This window comes from Pinus tabuliformis, chromosome 3_1 (genome assembly GCF_031772625.1).
Source record: "Pinus tabuliformis cultivar Carrire ecotype Pingquan chromosome 3_1, CPIR1, whole genome shotgun sequence".
In the NCBI taxonomy this organism is placed as follows: Eukaryota; Viridiplantae; Streptophyta; class Pinopsida; order Pinales; family Pinaceae; genus Pinus; species Pinus tabuliformis.
The window spans coordinates 7,515,318-7,537,395 of NC_142301.1; the positions used below are offsets into that span (position 1 = coordinate 7,515,318).

The 22,078-nt window shown below is 38.5% G+C and overlaps 1 protein-coding gene across 5 annotated transcripts in view; it reads left to right on the forward strand.

Annotated features, from left to right (window-relative positions):
• The window catches only part of LOC149185505 (Tetrapyrrole (Corrin/Porphyrin) Methylase), a 326,245-nt gene that overhangs the window by 169,841 nt on the left and 134,326 nt on the right, over positions 1–22,078 (forward strand). For all 5 annotated transcript variants that reach the window (XM_089410709.1, XM_089410711.1, XM_089410710.1 and 2 more), the window contains one exon: positions 5,010–5,052. In XM_089410709.1, coding sequence (XP_089266835.1) covers positions 5,010–5,052 — 43 coding nt within the window. The remainder of the gene's footprint in view (positions 1–5,009; positions 5,053–22,078) is intronic.

Genomic DNA, 22,078 nt, shown 5'->3' on the forward strand with positions numbered 1-22,078 from the left:
TACCTCTCTGTCGACTCTTTCAGAGAGAGATTTCCTCAGAATCTTTGCTTCCCGGCAAGGATTGCGCAATCCCTTCAAGGGGATTCGAATTGCTTCCAAATGCAACTATTGGCCTTTCTGCTCAACGCTAGATCTGCTCTTCTTGTTTTAAAATCAATGCTCATGTGAAAATTCCTACTCCAAGGAACCCCTACTGTAGCAAAACTGAATTTACTTCTCCTACTTGATTTTAATATACATTATCAAGTTATTTTTTGAAAAATACTAAAGTAAATTACTTTTGTAAGCTACACCAATTTAATTTGTTTACATGAAACAGAAAACTGAGTAAAGAAAAAGATACATAGGACACAGTTATTTTTGGACAGAATAGTCCTCGGCAAAACCCAATGCGGGAAAACCCGTGCAACAGCTCTTAGGGTTTTCTATTATTAAGCAGCAATTCTGAATACAATGCTGGATGCCCTCCCGACAATCTAATGACAGAGAAAATATAATGGCAGAAAACTGAGTGAGTTTTAACTCACTTCACTGATCAGATTCTGGTTGATCCAACAACAGAACTGGCTAACCTCGACTATCTCTGCGTTGACCTTGCATAGGCCCTGCGTTAGCCTTACAGCGTCTGTGTTAGCCTCTGCGCTGTCTCTTCTGCCTTTTGCGTCAACCTTCCGGCTGTTCCGGTAGTTCCCCGATAGTTTCAACTTTCTGCGTGGAGGGCAACTTCACTTCTGCGCTGGCCCTTCTGGCTCTGCGTCAGGCCTGCGTGGGCCCAAATTGGCCCAACATCAGTCCTTCTAGCTGCTACACTGCCTCCACTAGTGTCTCTCTGCCTCTCTGTCCAGTATTCCCGAACTATCCTTGCCCCTCTGCTGCAGAATGATCACTCAGTTCGAATTCTCAGCTTCCTAGCCCCAGAAATCGAACTCTAGATCAATTTGTTCTCTCCTTATGTGTTTCTAAATGAACCCCAAGCCTCTTTCTTATACTTTTCTCGTTGAGACTTCAACAGCCGAGATTAAGTCTCTAATCAACGGCTAAGATTAAAACTTGACTTGATCTGCCTTCTAGATCATTCTTACTCATATTTTGATTAATACCCATTAATATTTTAATTTTCCTAAGTTTAGACTTAAGAACCCCATTAAAACTATTAATTATTTTAAATAAAATACAATCTGGATGGAATTTCACCAAATGATATCTGGGTTCTTTAGAACTCATGTGCCTTAGCCTCTCCACCAATTTTCATATCTAGAGCACATCCAATGCTACCAAAAACTAACACATCTACCCCATGAAGAAACATATGCACATTATACCTATAATGACAAAGTGTGGAGTATATGCTAGAAGTTGATCTTCAAAATGCATGTGGCTAAGGAGGCTAAAGAGGAAGCTTAACACATAACTAATTTGGACTAATTTATTTGAAGACTGCAATGCTTATTGTTGATTTCTATATCATCAGATGTGCTCTAGCCTTGAGATTTTGCAGAGAGGCTTAGACACATGCATTCTTTAAGACCCAAAAATCGTTTGGGAAAATTGCACCTAGAGATGGTTTAATTAAATTAATTAATCATTTTTAATGTATTTTTAAGTCTAAACTTAAGAAATGTGATTAATTAAAGGGTATTAATTAAATCTGGTGTGAATCTTCTAGAAGAAAACGACGATCAACTCCCAGTTAATCTTAGCCTTTGATTATGTTGATGGGCACTTGGAGAACACACCGAGATAGTGAGATCTAGAGTGAATTTCTCAAAAGTAGAAGCACTAAGTTGCCGGAGAGAGATCGAGTGATCTTCTTGTAGTGAGGGGCAGGGATAGTAGACCAGAGGGGATTTTTCCAATTCCGGAGAGTGCAAAGCAGAGAAGGCAATGAGAGGTTTAGAGAGGCAGTGCAGTGCCATGTAGAGGCAACGCAGTGCTTAAGAGGGAGTCCGAAATTTTGCTGGGAAGTAGTCAAGATCCAGTGCCAGAAGCCGGGGTTTGAGTCTAGAAGGCCAGGTCGTCGAGTTTCCAAAGGCAGAAGATCAGAAGGAGGAGGTGATGCAGTCCCTTGAGCTGTGACTGCGTAGAGATAGCGTGGGGCAGCTCATCCAAAGCTCGGATTAGTGTCAGATCTCCAGTAATAATGTGAGATATTTTCTCACTACTTCTTTGCCAATTTATTCTCTGCGTCGGATAGCCAGTTTGGGAATCCAATGAGTTGTACTCAGATTACTACTGCATAATAATAAAACCCTCAACTGCTGCACCAGTTTTCCCAAGTTGGGTTTTTCTAGGGACATTGGTCCAAAAAAAATGGTGTAATTGTGTGTGTGTTTATTTCTCTCCTGTGCAATATTTTGTTTCCGTAGTATTTTATGTTGTGAAGACTGCAACGTATTTTATTTCAATGTTTACTGTGTAACATTGTAAATAACTTGATTCAGAAATTAACAAGTAGGAGAAATTTAATCAGTTGCTGCAGTAGGGATTTGGGTTTCCAAATTTTCACACTTATGGGATAAATATGTTAGGCCTATCCAAGGCAGATCAAAATTTTCTCAAAAGATACACTGGAGACTAACAAATGTTTTACTATTTCCTCCCCTACATGGAAGGACATCAGATGCTAGTATCAATTTTCAAAATCAAAATCTGAACTGATTTTTGCTTCTGCTAGTAATTAATTTGTTCTCTTTCTGTAGTATAAAGGTTGTATATGGATATTGTTGGTCTTTATTTTTTAGCTTGTTGATTTGTGGTACCATCGGATGTGCTCTAGCCATGAAAATTGGTGGAGACGCTAAAGCACATGAGATCTCCAAGACCCATAAATGGTTTGGGGAAATTCCACCCAGTTAGAGAGATATTAAAATAATTAATATTTTTAATGGAGTTCGTAAGTCTAAACTTAGGAAAATTAAAATATTAATGGGTATTAATATAAAACTGGGTGAGAATGTTCTAAATGACATGGATCAAGCCAAATATAATCTTAGCTGTTGATTAGAGACTTAATCTCGACCGTTGAAGACTCAACAGGAAAAGTATAAGAGTAGGCGTGAGGGTCAGTTGGGAAAACACCTAGATTGATCAGTCAGTTCGATTTTCTGGAGTGGGGTTTGTTGATAATATTCAAACAAGAGTTGTAGCTAGGGGCAATGAGTACATAGTAGAGAGGCAGAGATAGTGCCAGAGGGCCAATGCAGTGATTGAGGAGGCTACGTAGAGACAGCAGGAGCCACGCAGAGGCAGCTAGAGACTGCGCAGAGGCTGAAGGGCTTGCGTGGGTGACGTAGAAGGCCAGAGAGTTGATGCAAAGAGGCAGTAGGCTGACACAAAGGGTTCTATAGCTACGCAGAGGCTAACAGGGCTGACGCAGAGCCTTGGAGAAGCGCCAGAAGGATTTTCGTGGGGCAGACTAGTGCTGAGAAGTTGAATATCTGCTTCCGAGAAGAGGTATTATTGCCGTGTAGAAATCTCTGTTGGGTGAGCTAGTTTGGCACCCTAGTTGTACTCAAGAAAGCTGCTTAATAATAAAACCCTCAGAATTGCTGCACCGGTTTTCCCGCATTGGGTTTTTCTGGGGATGATTGTCCAAAAATAACGGTGTCCCTTGTGTGTTTGTCTATTATTTCAGTTGATGATCTGTATATGAGTTGAGACTGCATTTGTGTTTATTTTCAGTATTTATATGGATAAATAACTTGTTAAGGAATAAACAAGTAGGTGAAATAAACCAGATAATGCAATAAGAATTTCTGACATGTTAGACTTAGAAATTTCAACATAGCTAACTGTGTTTGGGAATTTTTTTCATTTTTTGGCCTGGAAAGAGTAGCGATAACAAGTGCCTATTGCTATAGATTACACCTCAGTAAATATATCTTATCTAAGTGCACCTGTTCCTCCATATTGGATTTATTTTACTTGTCTAAATGATGAAACATGCTTTATGTTCTCTTTCCGTAGCATAAAGGTTGACTATGCATATTGCTGGTCTTGATTTTCTAGCTAACTGTGTTTTTGGGAAAATTTTGCATTTTTTGGCCTGGAAAGAGTAGCGATAATAAGTGTCTATTGCTATGGATTACACCTCAGTAAATATATCTAATCGAAGAGCATCTGTGCCTCTATATTAGATTTATTTTACTTGTCTAGACTCTAATGATGAAACATGCTTTCAAAATAATCTTGTAAGAGGTAAAAAATTATGACTATCAAATTTGAATTTATCTCGTAAGTTTTAGGAATGTTTGTTCTTTCATTTTGCCAATGTAACATTGCTTTTAATTATCCACTTTGATTTTCCGCAGTTCAGTAAATTAATTGGAGGAGCAAAGAACAAGCTCCATTGTTAATATCTTATGTATCATATGAACCCTCTTTTAGTAACATGTTAGTAACAGAACATGACATCAAAAATAATTTTAACACTTAATGTTAATGTTAGCTAGGTGGTTAGACCACCTTAACTGTGCTAGGGTTATATATATATATATATATATTATAGCTTACCTTGGGCTAACCCTATGGTTTATGACTGCAGCATTTTATATATATATGGGGCTAACCCTATGGTGTATTGCTGCAGCATTATTAGTAATATATATATATATATATATATATATTAATTACTAATAATGCTGCAGCGATACACCATGGGGTTAGCCCAGGTAAGTAGGCTACCAATGTATCACTCTCTTATATCATATATATAGTATACGATGTATAATGAGATATAGGAGAGTGGTACATGTATTAGATACATTGGTAGCCTACCTCGGGCTACCCTTATGGTGTATCACTGCAGCATTATTAGTAATACATGGCATTTCTTATTTTCTTCACCATATCTTGTGTTTACATACTGATATGAGGTTATCTTTACCCCTTGCTCATTTTATCCTCTCCCCACCAGACAAGAAAATATATTACTGCTGACATTGTTTTTGCATAGATTTTAGTCTTTATTCTCTATTTTGTAGCTTATTATGCTGTCTTTGCTTTTATAGGCGCTGTGTAATTGCAAGGGAGATGACAAAACTTCATGAGGAGGTACTTATTAATTTGATATTGTTTTTCTATCCGTTTAAATTGTGATGTTTTGTTATATAAAAAATTTGCCTGCTTTTGGCCCAAATAATCTGCAGTATTCATCAGTGACCTAGGAAAGAAAGCACATGCTCTAATCTGTGTACCATGGGAACGCATTGCTAGGAGTATATGGCTGTGTTATCTCTCAAACTCTCTTCAGGAAAACTCCTAACCACCTCTAACCTCACTAAAGGGGGCCCTAACCTCAATAAAGTGGAGGGTAGGGGAAGTCTAAGGAAACTACCAAGTGGTCACGATCTGTCACTTAAATGACCACTTCACTATTTAAGTTTGGAATTATTCCAAAGCCAAGGGCAGAATCGCTGTACTTGATCCTAAGCCTATTGTTTGATATAGGTGAAGAGAATGGGTAGGATTAGTTTCTTCCTATCTCACCCTAATGGATGTTGGTCTAAGCTTGGAAACTTCAAAGGTTTGTTCCAAATGATCATTGCCAAATAATGAGAAATGTCGTAATGAATGACAAGATTCCAAGGATATATGGTTGCAAGACGAATATTTAAATATGAGAGTACCTGCAGATTCGTGTTGTCAATTCAATTGAAAATTCATAAAATGTGTGAATCAACAATTTAATTCAAGCGAAGATAAATGCCAAGAGTGATGCGAGAACTCAAAAATTAATTAATATCATCATCCCAATATCCGGATTTGTGAAGTAACTGTGCCACATACAATTTATACCAATCTTTGTTGATCGAATTAATTTTTTTTATTCTACTTGCGTGATATTGAATTATTGAAAGTCCTTAAATTGTTGGATAGCTTGAAACGATGTACCAGGTTTAAACTCATAGCAAAATAAGCAGAGTTCCCGTGAGTTATTGTATAAGCAAGTGTATTGTCTCTTTCCTTAGGTTCGGTTAGCGATGCAAGCAAGTATTTGTAGTAAACGTATCATCGCACCACAATGTAATTCGCCAAAAAGAGAGAACCATTCAATGCATGAAACTGTGGCATGATTTGATCTATTTTGAAAATAAATAATAGTTCAGTCATCATTTATTTATACCATGGAATCCCGAAGCGAGATAAGTGGATTTACCTTCAGAATTCGTAAGAAAACACAGAGCATTCGATTTCCCTTTTCTACTGATTTAGTACCAGTTTTAATAGAATTATGTCATGGAATCATTAAAAGATATTCACCGTTTCACATAAGAGGCTGGCAAAATGAAACCATTGTGATATTATATTATATTGCTATGTTATATGAGAAGGCAAAGTACTCAACATGCTAAGGAAAACTTATTCAACAGTAGACCCTTTAGATGTTAAACTGTGGGCCATTCCGCATAGAAATATAACTATGAGTTCCAATACGGAGAACAACTTGAAAAAGAGAGTTCTTTGAATTGTGGATTAGTCACCAAATATAAGATAAAATGTGAACAGAATTGAAAAGAAGGAGATGTAGCTCTCAGGTGTGGCCTGCACCTGGAGACTACACTCACAAAATAGAGAGATCACTCTCATACACTCTATTTCCATCAATGAAAAGATTACATCATTAAATACAACTTTGAAAATCAGGAAGTTGCAACCACACTCCTAAACTCTAGGAACAAATCCTAAACTAAGGAGATACGTTACAACTATGTAACCATTTCTCCATTAATACAAAATAATATTAATTATTTTCAACTCCCCCCCTTAATGGAGAAAGGGTTCTCCTGAACTCCTAACATCCCACTAAACAATTCAAATTTCACTCGTGCAAGAGGCTTTGTAAAAATATCAGCCAAATTGTCACAAGTTTTACAATATTCAACAGCAATTTCTTTTGACTGTATTTTCTCTCTAACAAAATGGAACTGAGTGTCTATATGTTTGGTGTTTTTGTGAAACAGTGGATTGTATGCCAATTTAATGGTGCTTTGGTTGTCGCTTTTGATGGAAGTGGGATTCTTCTGTTCTTTTCCTGCATCTTTGAGAAGCCTTCTCAACCAGATCGCTTCACACGTCGCTGCACACAATGCTTGATACTCAGCTTCACACGAAGACAAAGCTACAGTACTCTGCTTCTTGCTGCTCCATGCTATGACCCCGGATCCTATGTTGAATGTGTAACCTGTGATGGACCTCCGATCATCCAAGTTACCTGCCCAGTCTGAGTCTGAAAAACCTGCTAGAGTAACATCAGATGCGTCAGTGTATAAAATACCATAATTAACAGTACCACAAAGATACCTCAACACGCTTTTTGCTGCTACCCAGTGACTTTCAAGCGGTTTCGACATGAATTGGCTCAACACACTAACAGAGTATGCCAAGTCAGGTCTGGTTGTTGTAAGATATATCAAGCTGCCAACCAACTGTCTGTACATTGTAGCATCAACCTCTTTAGTGCCATCGTCACTGCTCAATTTCAGATTCTGCTGCAAAGGTGTCGCTGCTGATCTACACTGATTCATACCAAACTTTTCCAACAGATTTCTGGCATACTTCCCTTGGGTAAGAAAAGTTTGCCCAGTATCTCTGCATACTTCTAATCCCAGACAGTAGTGAAGGCTTTCGAGATCTTTCATCTCAAAAACTTGTGCCATAAGCCTTTTGATTCCTCTGATTAAATCATCTGCATTTCCTGTTATAATCATGTCATCCACATACAAAGAAATCAAAATAATCTGCCCCTGATTATTGTACTTGGTATACAAATTTGGGTCATTTAAACTTCTATGAAAGCCATGCTCAACAAAGAAAGAATCAACCTTTTCGTACCAAGACCTGGGTGCTTGCTTTAAACCATATAAAGCCTTTTTCAATCTGCAAACAAGATGTTCCTGCCCCTGCTTTACAAATCCTTCTGGCTGTACTAAGTAAATTTCCTCTTTTAAATCACCATTTAAAAATGCAGATTTAACATCAAGTTGGTGTAGTTCCCAATTATATTTAGTAGCTAAAGCAATAAGCATTCTGATTGTATTTAACTTTGCTATAGGTGCAAAAGTATCATCAAAATCTATACCTTCCTGTTGTGAATATCCTTTTGCAACCAGCCTAGCTTTTAATTTCTCTATGCTTTCGTCTGCATTCATTTTTGGTTTAAACAACCATTTAAATCCTATGGGTGTTTTATTCTTAAGCAGCTCAACTAAATCCCAAGTATCATTTCTAAGAATTGATTCCATTTCTTCATTCATTGCAGCTCTCCACTCCTTAAATTGACTAGCTTCTTTGTAATTAGTGGGTTCTACAATGTTCAAAACCTTTGACATCAAAGCATAGTCTCTCAATTTTAATGGTAATTGAGTCTTCCTACCTGATCTCCTTGGTAGGGGACTTACCTCAAATTTGTTTTCTTCTGCTATAACTGGGCTTGCATTATCACCTTCTTGCTGTTCTTCTTTTTGCTCTTCTTTCTGCTCCTGCTCTCTTTCATCCTCGCTGCTTTCCTCCAACAACAATGGAATGTGCCAATCATCACCAACGTCATCTTTCCCTTCCTGTACCTGTTCATGAAACACTACATCCCTGCTTGCAAATGTCTTACGAGACTCAGGATTGAATAATTTATATGCTTTAAATTCTGTGCCATAACCAACAAAGATGCATCTAACTGCTTTAGGGTCTAATTTCTTCCTATCAGCTTTGGGTATATGGGCAAATGCTTTTGACCCAAATACTCTTAGATGGTTTACTGCTGGTTTAAATCCATATAGAGCTTCAAAAGGGGTTTTGAAGCCAAGATACCTGGTAGGACTTCTGTTCTTCAAATATACAGTAGTGTTAATAGCCTCTGCCCAAAAACTATTAGACAGACCCTTACCTTGTAACATGCTCCTTGCGCATTCCACCAAGGCTCTGTTTTTGCGCTCTGCAACTCCATTCTGCTGTGGTGTGTGTGGCACCGTATACTGCTGAACAATCCTGTGAGATTTGCAGAATTTCATGAATTCCCTTAGCTTGTATTCTCCCCCTTGATCAGATCGGAGAATTTTTATACTCTTACCAAACTGTTTTTCCACCAAGGTTTTAAATTCTATAAAGAACTGGAAAGTCTGACTTTTCTTGTTCAAAAAATAAACCCATGAATATCTAGTGCAGTCATCAGTAAATAACAGAAAATAATATGCTCCTCCTAGCGACCTTGTCTGCATACATCAGTGTGCACTAGTTCTAAAATATTTGTTTCCTTCCTCCTATCATGCACAGGAAACTGTTCTCTATGCATTTTTCCTAAGGCACAACCATCACAATTTAACAGAATATTACGAAAGATAGGGAGTCCCTCAACCATACCTTTCTTCTGCAATAACATGAGGTCCTGCAAATTCAAGTGACCGAACCTCTGATGCCAGAGTTGTTCGGCTGTCGATCCTCCTGCAACCATGGCTTGCTTTGGTATACTTTTTGCATCTAGTCTGTATAGGCTTCCAACTCGCATGCCTGTTGCAACTATTTCATTCTTGCAATCCTTTATCACACATTGAGTCTTGAAGAACTCGACTTGCATATCTTGATCAGCCATCATGGATACAGATATCAGATTTTTCTTAATTCCAGGTACATATAAAACATTTGTAAGGTGACTAATTTTTCCATTGGTAACTTAACTGAAATCACCCCATAACCTTTAATCTCGTATCCACTATCATCTCCTAGGTATATTTTTTATCCATTTATACTTTCTTCAAGACTATCAAAAAATTCTCTTTTACCTGTCATGTGAGAGGATGCTCCGGAATCGACATACCAAATATCGTCCTCATTAGATGTTGAAAGGGCACAGTCGACTGTGAACAGTTGAAATTCATGACTGAAGTCTTTATCTTCTTCTTCAACAAAGTATCCTCTGTGCTTTGCATTTGCCTGCCTCCTCTTTGCATCACCAGCTTGCTTCTTATAACATTTACTCTGTATATGACCCTTCTTTCCACAATAATAACATTTCTTTTCAGAATGATTTGCAAGCATACCTTTATGTGAATGTGAATTCTTATGTGATGTTCCTCCTTTCTGCTTTGATTGCTGCTGTGACTGCTTTCCTTTGAATGATCGTCGTTTCGCCATCAGCGCAAGATCATCACTCTGGGGGTTCAAGTTCTGCCGCCGCTCCTCCTCTTGCTGCAAGATCCCTGTCAGATCATCAAATGTGGGCGCTTTCTCCCTTGCCGCCAATCCAGTGATGAACGTTTGAAATTCATCTCGCATCCCGTTCAGTGTGATTGCGACAAGATCAGAGTCAGACACCGTCACTCCGATGTTCCCCAATCCGTCTTTCACATCTTTGATTCGCGCAACAAATGCAGCAGCAGTCTCATTTTCGTTCATCCTCATCGAAAATAGCTTGCTTTTAAGTGCCAAGACTCGGCTTGTGTTCTGGGTCTGATACAGATTTTTGATGGTCGTCCAGATCTCCGCGGACGTTTTACAGTCTCTGATGTGCGCAATAATGTTGTCCTTCACAGACATTTTCAGCAAAACTTTCGCCTTGTTCTCTCGTTTATCCCAGTCTTGCTCCTGTGGCCCTGCGTTCGGCTTCTGCTCATCGCCTGTAACTATGGACCAAGCATTCGCACCCTCAAGCAAGGTCTGGATCTTAAACTTCCAATTCGTGAAGTTAGATCCATCAAGTTTACTAGACTCGTGAAGGTAAGATTCCATCGTATTACTCATTCTGATCAAATCTACAAAATGAATCTACCCAACAACAAAAAACGATACCTGTCAGATCGATCTGTCCCCTCTGCCACCGATCTACAGTGTCTGGCAATCCTGCTCCAATGAGCAAATTCGGCGTTTTCAATACAGCCGAAAAATTGATCTGATCAAAATTGATCCGATCTGCCTCTCCCGGATAGATCTGCAACTTCGCCGATATGCACCCCACGCAAATCGCCAAACAAAGATGAGGCTTCCCGCAGATCCCCTTGAAGGTGAGTTGGCGCTCTCCCGAGCGAAAATCCCGCGCCAATATAAAATCGGTGTGAGTCAAAATGTTTGGCGCGATTTCCCCCTTAAATTCCGTGCCAATCCAGTATTCTGGCGCGGTGGCGCGCTTAACAACCAAACAGATGTGCCAATATAGAATTATGGCGCGCTCCCGAGCCAGAAACCCGCGCCAACCCCCCTCTACTCAGGAAAAATAAAATAAAATTTCCGAGTCTGAGCCAGGTGTTCTGCAGTCCACCTGCTCAATCGAGCATAGAGCTCGTGTACACGCGGCCACAGAGGTACTTCAAGCCACACAGGCAAGCTAGCTACAAAGGCACTTCAGCCACAAAGGTGATAAAAGATCAGGCTCACTCAATCTGAGCTCTGATACCAAGATAAAATGTGAACAGAATTGAAAAGAAGGAGATGTAGCTCTTAGGTGTGGCCTGCACCTGGAGACTACACTCACAAAACAGAGAGATCACTCTCGTACACTCTATTTCCATCAATGAAAAGATTACATCATTAAATACAACTCTGGAAATCAGGAAGTTGCAACCACACTCCTAAACTCTAGGAACAAATCCTAAACTAAGGAGATACGTTACAACTATGTAACCATTTCTCCATTAATACAAAATAATATTAATTATTTTCAACTATATAATGTTAAAAAATATACCCTCAACAGTGAATCACGATCAGTCCATGGTTATTACTATTGTTGTGACAAATATATTCATGCAAACCCATAAATTTTTTGATTCAATTATCAAACCTGCCTTGAAAAAGTACAGAAATATACAAATGGTGAATCATACTAGATGAAAACAATCTTGATATGAGTAACTCAACATTAGTTATGCCATGGTGTGTAAGCTCAATGATGTGGTTTTATGGGTTATCACATAAATCCGGTGCAAGTAAATAAAGAGTGTAGCATTTATAACGTCCATGGTAGTATGCTCGATTCTTAACGTAGCTTGTGCATAAGCAATGGAAATTATTCAATGATGCATTCCAGTGATAGAAAGGAAAAAACAAATCCCAAGGAATTTCACTCCACATTTGTAATTGTTCGTCCAACAACAATTTTTTTAAACTATAGGAATTGGCAATTGGGTCGGTTTCATACTAGTATGACACAGGGTCCATTTTGACTGCTACCACTATATACACAGGTAAATTTGGGACATTTGTAATTATTCGCCCAACAACATTTTTTCTAAACTATAGGAATCAGCGATTGGGTCGGTTTCATACTTGTATCACACAGGGTCCATTCCAACTGCTACCACTATACCTCTAGGTGTCTGTTGTCACCTGTCACGCACACCTAAGTTAGTGAGAAAAAGCCCCTAACCCCACAAGGTGTGGTTGGTGGAAAAACTAAGAGATGGGGCTGTTACCTATTCCCAACTCTCTCCGTTTAAGTTCTCTCCTAGGCAAGCTAAGGGGGCTGGTCCCTGTTACTACTCGAACTATCAGGGGGTCCTAGAGGGGCACTTGCTCGGTCAAGAACAACAATGAAGCTAAAGCCCATTCTCACCACAGCTAAAACTTCCCTACTTTTTACGGACTTTCATCGATGGGAGGAAACCCGATATGTAGAGAATCACTTACAAAGGATATATCAACTAAGATAGGTGTGAAGTGATCTTGGGGACCCTTTCCTAGGGGAGGCTCAAGAATGGGACTTGCTTGCATCTTAAGCAAGGTACAAAGATTTCTAGGATAAGGAGGTGAGGATTTGAGGGTTAGGTTAGAGGAATATGCTTTATAAAGGAGTTTCCCAATCCTAAAATCCTTATTGGACTTGACTTCCCGAATGGTTCTTGAAGATTTGACTTTTCAAAAGTGTGGGACCACATGGGACCAAGTGGACCCAACCTAGGTTAAGGGGGGAGAATCTAGAAACCAATGATGTTCTTAACCCAGACAAGGAAGGGGAAAGGATCAAAGCAAGAATTTCCACTTAAAGGTGTCAAATTGATCTTATGAGGCACTAGCCTAGGGAACACCAAGGCAAAGTTTGATCTCGGAGCTAGGGCTTGGGTTATCTCACAACTCCATCGTCGGAATGGCTTCAAAATTGGAGGCGGCCTTGAGGACACACCAACGCATTATAGGCTAGGAGATCAGACTTTTTCTTGGGCTATTTTGTTAGGAAAATGATGCCTTAGGTGACCCAACTTGGCTAGACCTAGAAGAGCGAGGGAAAGGTGAAGAAAAATATTTTTTGAGTGATCACCTATTGGAGGACCAATGCCTTAATCCCTTGGGAATGAATGGAGTCTATAAGAATAATGAGAAAGGAACTTGTATTTCGGTCAAAGAGGCCTTAAGGATTCCTTCGTTTGGCCTTTAGGGCAAGAAGAAGAGAGCTCAAAGCTTTTATACTTCGCTTGACAAAAAGAAATGGCTTATCAAGATAAATTCATTTGTGGAATTATCCCTAGGAGATTTCATTCATATATATGGCCCAAACATTGAGAGATGCCACATAGAAACAATAATTCCACAATTTAACAATTATGCAATACAACAATTAGCCCTAGTATAGCGAAAATCCCATTCAATGCATATGACCAAAGTAAAACAAGAATAGCATTAAATGTCTGTACTTACATGTAATAGAACATATCCAACCATCAACAATTTGACCATAAAGAAGCTCCAAGATAAAATACTCCAATCCAAACATAAAAATTCATGCATGCTCCAATATATCATCCCATAAAAAGTGCAAAATTCTCTAAAGAGAAGAATGATCCAATCCAAAGTAATGATGACAAAATAAACTCATCTCACTTGTATTTATACACTAATTAGGAGTTCGAATTAGTCTCTTAGGCTTACATAAGGCCCAAAAACAAAATAATGTGCTAATAACCTAACTTTTGGTGATAAGCCCACCAAACTAGCTCATCAATGAAATAATAAGCGTCTTAAGTGGTCAAATGATAAACAATACATGTCGTTGGTGTGAAAAATTGGAAACCCGATTCCTATTGCAACAACTGGAAATAATTTTCCTAATTGTTAAATTAATTTTTAACAATTTGTTTTACTTTTTGGCTTCAGCGAGATACTGAATAGCAATCAGCTGGGCTTAAAATTGGCAACTAGGGCCTAAACTCCATTTGGGTCAAAGCTCATCGAGAGGTGTAGGATTGATCTAAAGCATCATCCGATTCCGATAAGTATTCATGGAGATATGAATTTACTTGTGTTATGGGACAATTCGTCAAATTAGGTTCGGCCAGGCAACCAAATAAACCCCACTAGCTGTGCTCAACGATTTTAGTATAAATAGAGGTGGCCAATCACTCAAGTCATTTCAACACACTTGGGATCTCTTCCTCTCTACTTGTATTTGGGTTTTAGTAGGAGGAGAGATCCTAAGGGATAACACTGCCCTAATCTAGAGGGCAGAAGCTGGAACAGCCGGGAATAGCTGGGATTGTCGGGATTGCCGGAACTGCCGAAAACTGTCGGAACTGCTGGGAATTGCCAGAACTGTCGGAATTGCCGGGAATAGCCGAAACTGCCGGGAAAAGCCGGAACTGCTAGAATTGCCTGGAATAGCCGTAATAGCTGGAATTGCCGGAATTGTTAGGAATAGCTGGAAGTGTCGGAACTGCCGGAACTACCGAGAACAGCCGGAATTGCTGGAACTGCCGGAACTGCTAGAGCATTTGCTTCCGAAGGAAAGCAGCATGTAAGGGACAACTAACAAACAATGGGACAGTTGTATGGTACTTAGCAGCAAATACACCAAGCATGCAATGTTACAGCTAGCATGCAAGGGACAGCTAGCATGCAACAGCAAGCATGCAAAGGACAACAAACATGCTAGTTACAACAAACAAGCTAGGGACAACAAGCAAGCAAGATGCAGCCAACACATAGGTCAGTATGGCAACATGGTGCAGCAATGGCACATAATGCAGTATAGTGATGGGTACAGTCATGATTAATGAAGCATGATGAGATGCAGAATAGTGATGATGGGTGCAGCACGGTGAGGTACAACATGATGACGAAATGCAACACAACGATAGGTGAAGGAGTCACCTTGGAGAATCAGTTGAAGCAGCATGTCTTCAACTAATCTCATGTATCATCTTCTTATAGATGATCTATGCTCTTATCTAGATAAGTCAAAGTGTTGACTTCTGTTGTAAACGTACTATCTCTCTCTCTTTGTTGAACTATTGAAGAACATATAAGAAGAATTGATCAAGGGTTTCCCCACATTGGGGTTTGTCCCTGGCTAGCGCCACATCTTGTGTCCTCTTGTCTTGGCTGTCTTCTACTATTTATGTTTACGTTCTATCTGCAGTTTACTTTAATGCTGATGTGATTGCTAATTAGGAAAACATGTTGAGCTAACTGTGAAAATTGAAATAAATTGCTCTAAGCATAGAACATACCTAAAATTAACATGGTATCGGAGCTGAGGTGAAGACAATGCCCAAGCAAGAGTGAAAGAGCAATCACTGAAGACAGTTGGGAAAGGACAAAAGGATCAGTGAATTCCTCATCCCTCTTCAATTTCACCGAGGGTGAAGTTGAAGCAGAGAATATTATTAGAATAACGCAATAGAAGTTTCTGATGGCCTACCTAAAGATCACTTCATTGGGAAGTTCGGATCTAAGGGTGAAAGGAAAGGCAGATGCCTTGGTTGCAATAAGTTCGGCCATTATGCGAAGGAGTGTCCGAATGGCAGAGACACATCTCTTGATGAAGATAACAATCATTCTAGGGACATCTTCAATGATTAAAGGAATGACAGGTAATGCAGGTCATCAAGGAAATGGCCGACTCTTCAAAGAAAGCAAGGAACCCCAGGTATGAAGAATCAAATGTTGTTTTTGATAAGATAAATAAGCGTTATCTTGTATTGGTCCTCTCCTTCAGATTCTTTGGGAATCTGGCTTATTGATTGTAGTGCTTCAAGGCACTTCATCGGATAAAAGGGTGCACTCTCTAATTTGGTAGAGATGGAAACAATCGTGGGATTATACTTGGAGCCGATGCCACCTATCCCGGAAAGGGTGTAGGGAATGTTACCCTTCAATTGAATGAGGGTAACTCGATTCATTTACAAAATCTCTTTTATGTACCTAATCACAAGAAGAACCTGGTGTCCATTTCAGCAATGGAAGTCGAAGGTTACGAGGTGGCACTCATCGATGGAAAGGTACGTGTTTGAAAATAGAATTTTCAAAGATGTTTTTGAGTTCAGGGTTGTATCAAGTTGTAGGAAGTCCACAGGGGACCATTTCCATTAACACATAGCACCGGAGGTCTGTGAGTCAGATGGTGACAGGGATGCCTGAATTCAAAAAGGGCATGAAAGTACATGTCTAAGATGTACCGAAGGAAAATCTTACAAGGGGACCATTCCCTTCATGTAGTAGGTCCACAGGTTTGGAACAACCCAAGGGGTTTGAGATTGATGATCAGGAATCTCATGTATGTAGGTGGAAGAAAGCCCTCTATGGCTTGAAGCAAAACTCCCCGGGCATAGTATGAGAGGATTGATAGTTGTCAGATGAAGTTGAGATTCACTAAGAATGAAGTTGATCCAAACCATTGTTTGAAGGTTGTGGATGATAAACCTCTCATACCAGCATCTTATGAGGACGACCTATTTCTGACAGGTGCAGACCCTCTCCTTTGCAGAAGTAAGAGGGAGTTGGATTCTGGATGTGGAATGATAAACTGCAAGCTTGTGACTACCTCGAGGATCTTAACTTTCAGAAGTTATATGGTAGTGATGTCGGACCAGATTTGGGAAATGCCTCTGAGTTTCATAAACTCATTCGCATTGATGTTCTTGCTGAACTTCCGTTCGGATATATGTTTTTCAGTTAGCATGGTGAGCTCATATTTGGTTGAGCCTCACTGGATTGGTGCCAAAAATCTTCTGAGATATCTTCAGGGCACAATCTCTCATGGATTGAGATACATTGCCAGAAATATGAAACTGCATGATTATTCGAATGCTGACTGGGCAGGCAGTGTGGAGGATCACTAGAGCACTTCTCAGTGCCGGTTCTCTTTGGATTCTGCTTCGATATCATGGATGAGTAGGAAGCAGAAGTCGGTTGCTATAAGCACTGCCAAGACCGAATACATAGCTACGAGTATGATCTCGTGTGAAGCTGCATGGTTGCAGAAGCTCTTAAGTGAGTTGTTTGTACACATGATGAATACCACTGTGATTCTCTGTGACAACCAGAGGGGGGATTCGATTATTGAGGAATCCCGTATTCAATGATTTTTCCAGCTGATAGACATCAGATACTGCCTTATCTGGGATATGGTAAGTCGATGAGCGAGGAGGCTCCATCGCATTGAGACTGATGTACAGGTCGTAGACATTTTGTCAAAGCCCCGGGGAAAGGTCAAATCTGTGACTTTCCCGAACAACTTGGAGTCTGTTGACCACTACGTGTCAACTACCCATAGCAGTGCACCCCCTTTTTCTTCGCAAAAGGGATAGCGCTTGATTGACATGTCCGTGCCATTCGACAGTCATCGTCGACCTGATCATGTTATGTTGTAAACTCAGTCTGCATGTGTGAATTGTAAATAATCTTAGCAGAGTTGAGTCATGTATGTAAATTGTCTAGGTGGACCTAATTTTCTAATGATAATCTATGTTCCGGAAGGTTTTTTGTCTCACCGATCCATGGTCGGCAGAGTTTTCCTTCAGCCTAACCCCAAAGCCGGAATGAATTTTGTCATTAGAATCTTAGAGGAATCCTAGTGTGTTGATCTGCTAGATTATATTTGGTCGCAGAACTGGGTGGTCTATGAGGATCTATGTCAAATGGGTTTTCCCCTTTGAGATGTAAAATTGTAAAAGTCATGATGTAAAGTGTCTTGAGGGTTAGAAAATGTTTTAATCTCCTCATAAGTCCTAAGTCCTAGGTCCTAGGTGATTTTTCCAAAGGCTAAGTTCGAGGATCCAAAAATAAAAATATAAAAAATTAAAGATATAAATAATAAAAAAAAAATTAAAATATAAAAAAATAAAAAAATAGAAGATAAAATTTATAAAATAAATGAAAAAAATAAAATAAAATAATAAAATAATAATAAGTCAAATTTTTGAGTAAATAAATGCAGAATTTTAATTGTTTAATATATTAAAATGCATTTAAAAATTCGACGGATGAGATTAAAAGAAATCTTGATCCTCATCGACGGTCGAGATTAGTTTGACATGGATCACTCGAACTAGCCGTTGGGAAATTTTCCTTTAAATAGGGTGCTAGGGGTCATTTGAGATCAGATTGGATCTGAGAGTCTGGTGCTAAAGAAAGCTCTCTTGTAGTCATTTTTTGTGCAATAAAGAAAGACTTTGGGGTTAAAAATCTTGCTGGTGTTACTCTTCTGGAAGTGCTGTAAGATGATTTATTTTTCTGCATAATTTTATTTTCAGCCATTGATATAGCTTGATGAAGATAGATTTAGGCACAGGTATCTTGTCTGATCTTTGGGGTTTGAATGATAGTTTAGATTCTGAAATATAATGGCAGGTATCTCCATTTGATCTGGATTTCACTGTTGTTTTCTCCCTCTATGTTAATGGTTGATTTTAAGTTGTGCAGGAAATCTTAGTTTTGAGTTTACCGGGCGTTAGGGGAAGTTCTCGGCTGAACTAGCCAACTCCCGGACTGCGTTTTCTGAAAGAGCCCAGCTAGTTTTAATCTCGGGCTTATCATCTGAATTTTTTTTATGAATGCATGCAGGGTTTTCTGAAGTATCTCACATTAAGTTTAAAATTCTGAAAATATCACTGTGGATTATTGACAAATCTGGCTGCTTAGAGTCATTAATCTGTAAATACTGTAATTATTCAGCTGATTTAGGGTTTTTAGTTTTGTTTCCTGCAATTATTTTTGGGTGTTCCGTTTCTTGCCATTGCAGGTTGCAGGTACAGATCTTAAAAAAAAATTCGGGGTTTTTATTAGACGAAACTGAGTGCAGGGCAGTTTAAAACTTACTGGAGAATTTGCAGGTTTTTCTGAAGAAATTCGAGGGTTTTTCCAGGCTATCTGTTTGCTGCCTCGGATTTCATTTTGACAGAAATTTTCGAATTTTTTTTTATGCTGTGGCATCCTGGGGTTTCTGGGCCGTTAGTTTCAGTTTTAGTTGCTGCTTGGGGTTTTATTTTTGCAGGAAAATTTTCGAAAAACTGTTGCCAAACCCACTTCTCAGCAATCTAAATCACGTAGTCAGCCAGCTCCTTTCAATCTTCTGCTATCCCGTTCTGCGTCCATTCAGCTTCAAAACCTGCAAAAAATCGCAGCCATCCCTGTGGCTTTCCCATCAAGCCCTCTGCGTGATCCCTTTTCCCATCTACGTGCTGCCAGCAAACCCTCATTCCCCACGCTGCATTTTGTTGTCTATTTTAGCTTCACGCAGGTGCCTTTTTTTACAAAATCAGTCCACTAGACCCGTGGCTCTCTACACTTTAACGTTTTTTTTTTCTTTATTTCTCCCAGTTGCTGCAAACTGTCATTCCCATCGTTGTCTGCACCTGCAAAATAATTTACCTGCGTTTAGCTTTCCCTTGCTGCCGTCCTGCATGCAGATACTCCAAAACATAAGTGAAAATCCGATTTTGGTAGCATATATCAATTGTTTAAGCCATCTGCTTCTCCAAACGCTGCTACACCCTTCCTCCGTCGGCCATCAACCTGCGTATTACAACAGCAAACAAACAAAAAACTCAAAAAATTCGATTTTCTATTATATGCGGATGGGTAAGTAGCGTGAGTTTTTTCTTTGTTCTTTTTTCTATTTGCTTTGGTTAGTTTTAGCTTAGATTTTTTATTTTTTATTTTGTTTAGATTTGAGTTTTGTTAAAATTTAGATTTTATAAATTTCAACCTTTTTATATACATACGAAATTGGCATTTTAATTTTTGTAAAGTTTAGATTTCAGATTTGATTGATTTTGATTTTTTCAATTAAAAAATAAAAATAAAAATTGGAATTTCCCTTTTCGTTTGTTTTATTTAGTTTTCATTTACGTTAACATTCATAGTTTGTTCATATGGTTAGGGTAGAGTTAGATTAGATTTTAAATTTTAGTTTTAATTTTAGATTTATTTAATTTTGTTTAGTTTTTTTTTTTTATTTAACTAAAAAAAATTAGAAAATTATAAAAGGCAACAAAGAGTTTCTTTTAGTTTAGATTTTAATTTTATTTAGTTTTAGATTTTTAGATTTTAGTTTAGTTTTAAATTTAGAATTTTAAAATCATAAAAAAAAATTATATATATATATATATATATATATATATATATATATATATTCGATTTTCCCTTTTACTTAGTTTCTAACTTAATAAAATCAGCATCTATATTTGGTTTAGGTTTAGTATAGTTTAATCTTTATTTTTTTTTAGTTTTGTTTTATGTTTCAGTTTAAAAATAATATGAAAAAAAAAAGCATAAAAGGTCCCTTTAATTTAGTTTAGACTTTAATTTTGTTTTATTTCAATCTTTTAAATTAAAAAATATAAAAAAATAAATAAAAAAGTCATAAAAAATAAAAATTAAAGAAGGGCATGAAAAGGTTTTGTTTTAGGCTTTCTTTTAGGATTAAATTTTAGATCTAGTTTAGATCTTTATTTGATTTGTATTTAGATTTGCGTTTTAATTTTAGAATTTAGATTTAGTTTTTCATTTTTTGTTATAGTTTAGTTTAGTTTAGTTTTATTTTACTTAAAAAAATAAATAATAAAAAATAATAAATAATAAAAAAATATATAAAATATAAAAATTTTGAATTTTTTTTTTTGTGTCGCTTTTGGTCCTAGCATATTTTGTCACGTTTCTAAATTTTGCTATATTTCGCTAAGGCTAATAGATTTTTGATGTGGGATTAATGTTTATCATTTTCATGTAGTTAAACATGCTTAAATGATCATTTAAAGATTAGCTATATGAATGTGATCTCTGGTTAGCATTTAAAATTACGTGGTTATTTAAAGCACTTAATCTTTCGAATTTTAATTGCTGGAATATTGTTAAGCCATTGAGTATTTATCGATTATCTCGCATTTGGCAAAAGTTAACCTTTGTTTGAGTTATTTGATGGTAAATGATTGTTAATGAGCTCATATTTTTTGATAAATAATCATTAAGTCATTAACTCCATAAGGCACTGGTCTATTAACTTAATAAAATCAAATAAGTGCTTGTTTTCCCTCATGTCTCCCAACCCAACTGGTCCCCAGTTGGTCATCCATTATCCCATAGGGTCTACCCCTCTTAGCCGTGGGAGACAGGCTTAAACGGAGAGATCGGGGATCAGGGTGACAGCCCCCGGTCTGAGCGTTGTTGTGACAATCTGTGCGACAATAGAGTCATTGAGAGACCTTCTTATAAGGGTCCTGCATGTTGCATGCATTGAGATTTGGGGGCTCTGGGGGGGTTGGGGTACTTACTGGAGCAACATACGACCACAGGGTGACTCACCCTCCCCTGGTGGTGCGCTATGTACAATATGACAGGTTCAACCTTCCCTTGTGATACCCCGTGGCAATTGTGGAACAGGATGATTAGTTCTCCTGTGGGTCGGGATGATTAGTTCTCCCGTGGAAACTGTGGAACAAGATGATTAGTTCTCCAGTGGGCCGGAATGATTAGTTCTCCTGTGGAAACTGTGGAACAGGATGATTAGTTCTCCTGTGGGCCAGGATGATTAGTTCTCCCATGTCAACTGTGGAACAAGATGATTAGTTCTCCTGTGGGCCGGAATAGGATGATTAGTTCTCTTGTGGGTTGGGATGATTAGTTTTCCCGTGGAAACTGTGGAACAAGATGATTAGTTCTCCTGTGGGCTGGGATGATTAGTTCTCCCGTGGCAACTGTGGAATAGGATGATTAGTTCTCCTGTGGGCCGGGATGATTAGTTCTCCCGTGGCAACTGTGGAACAGGATGATTAGTTCTCCTTGTGGGCCGGGATGATTAGTTCTCCTATGGCAACTGTGGAACAGGATGATTAGTTCCCCTGTGGGCCAGGATGATTAGTTCCCCGTGGCAACTGTGGAACAT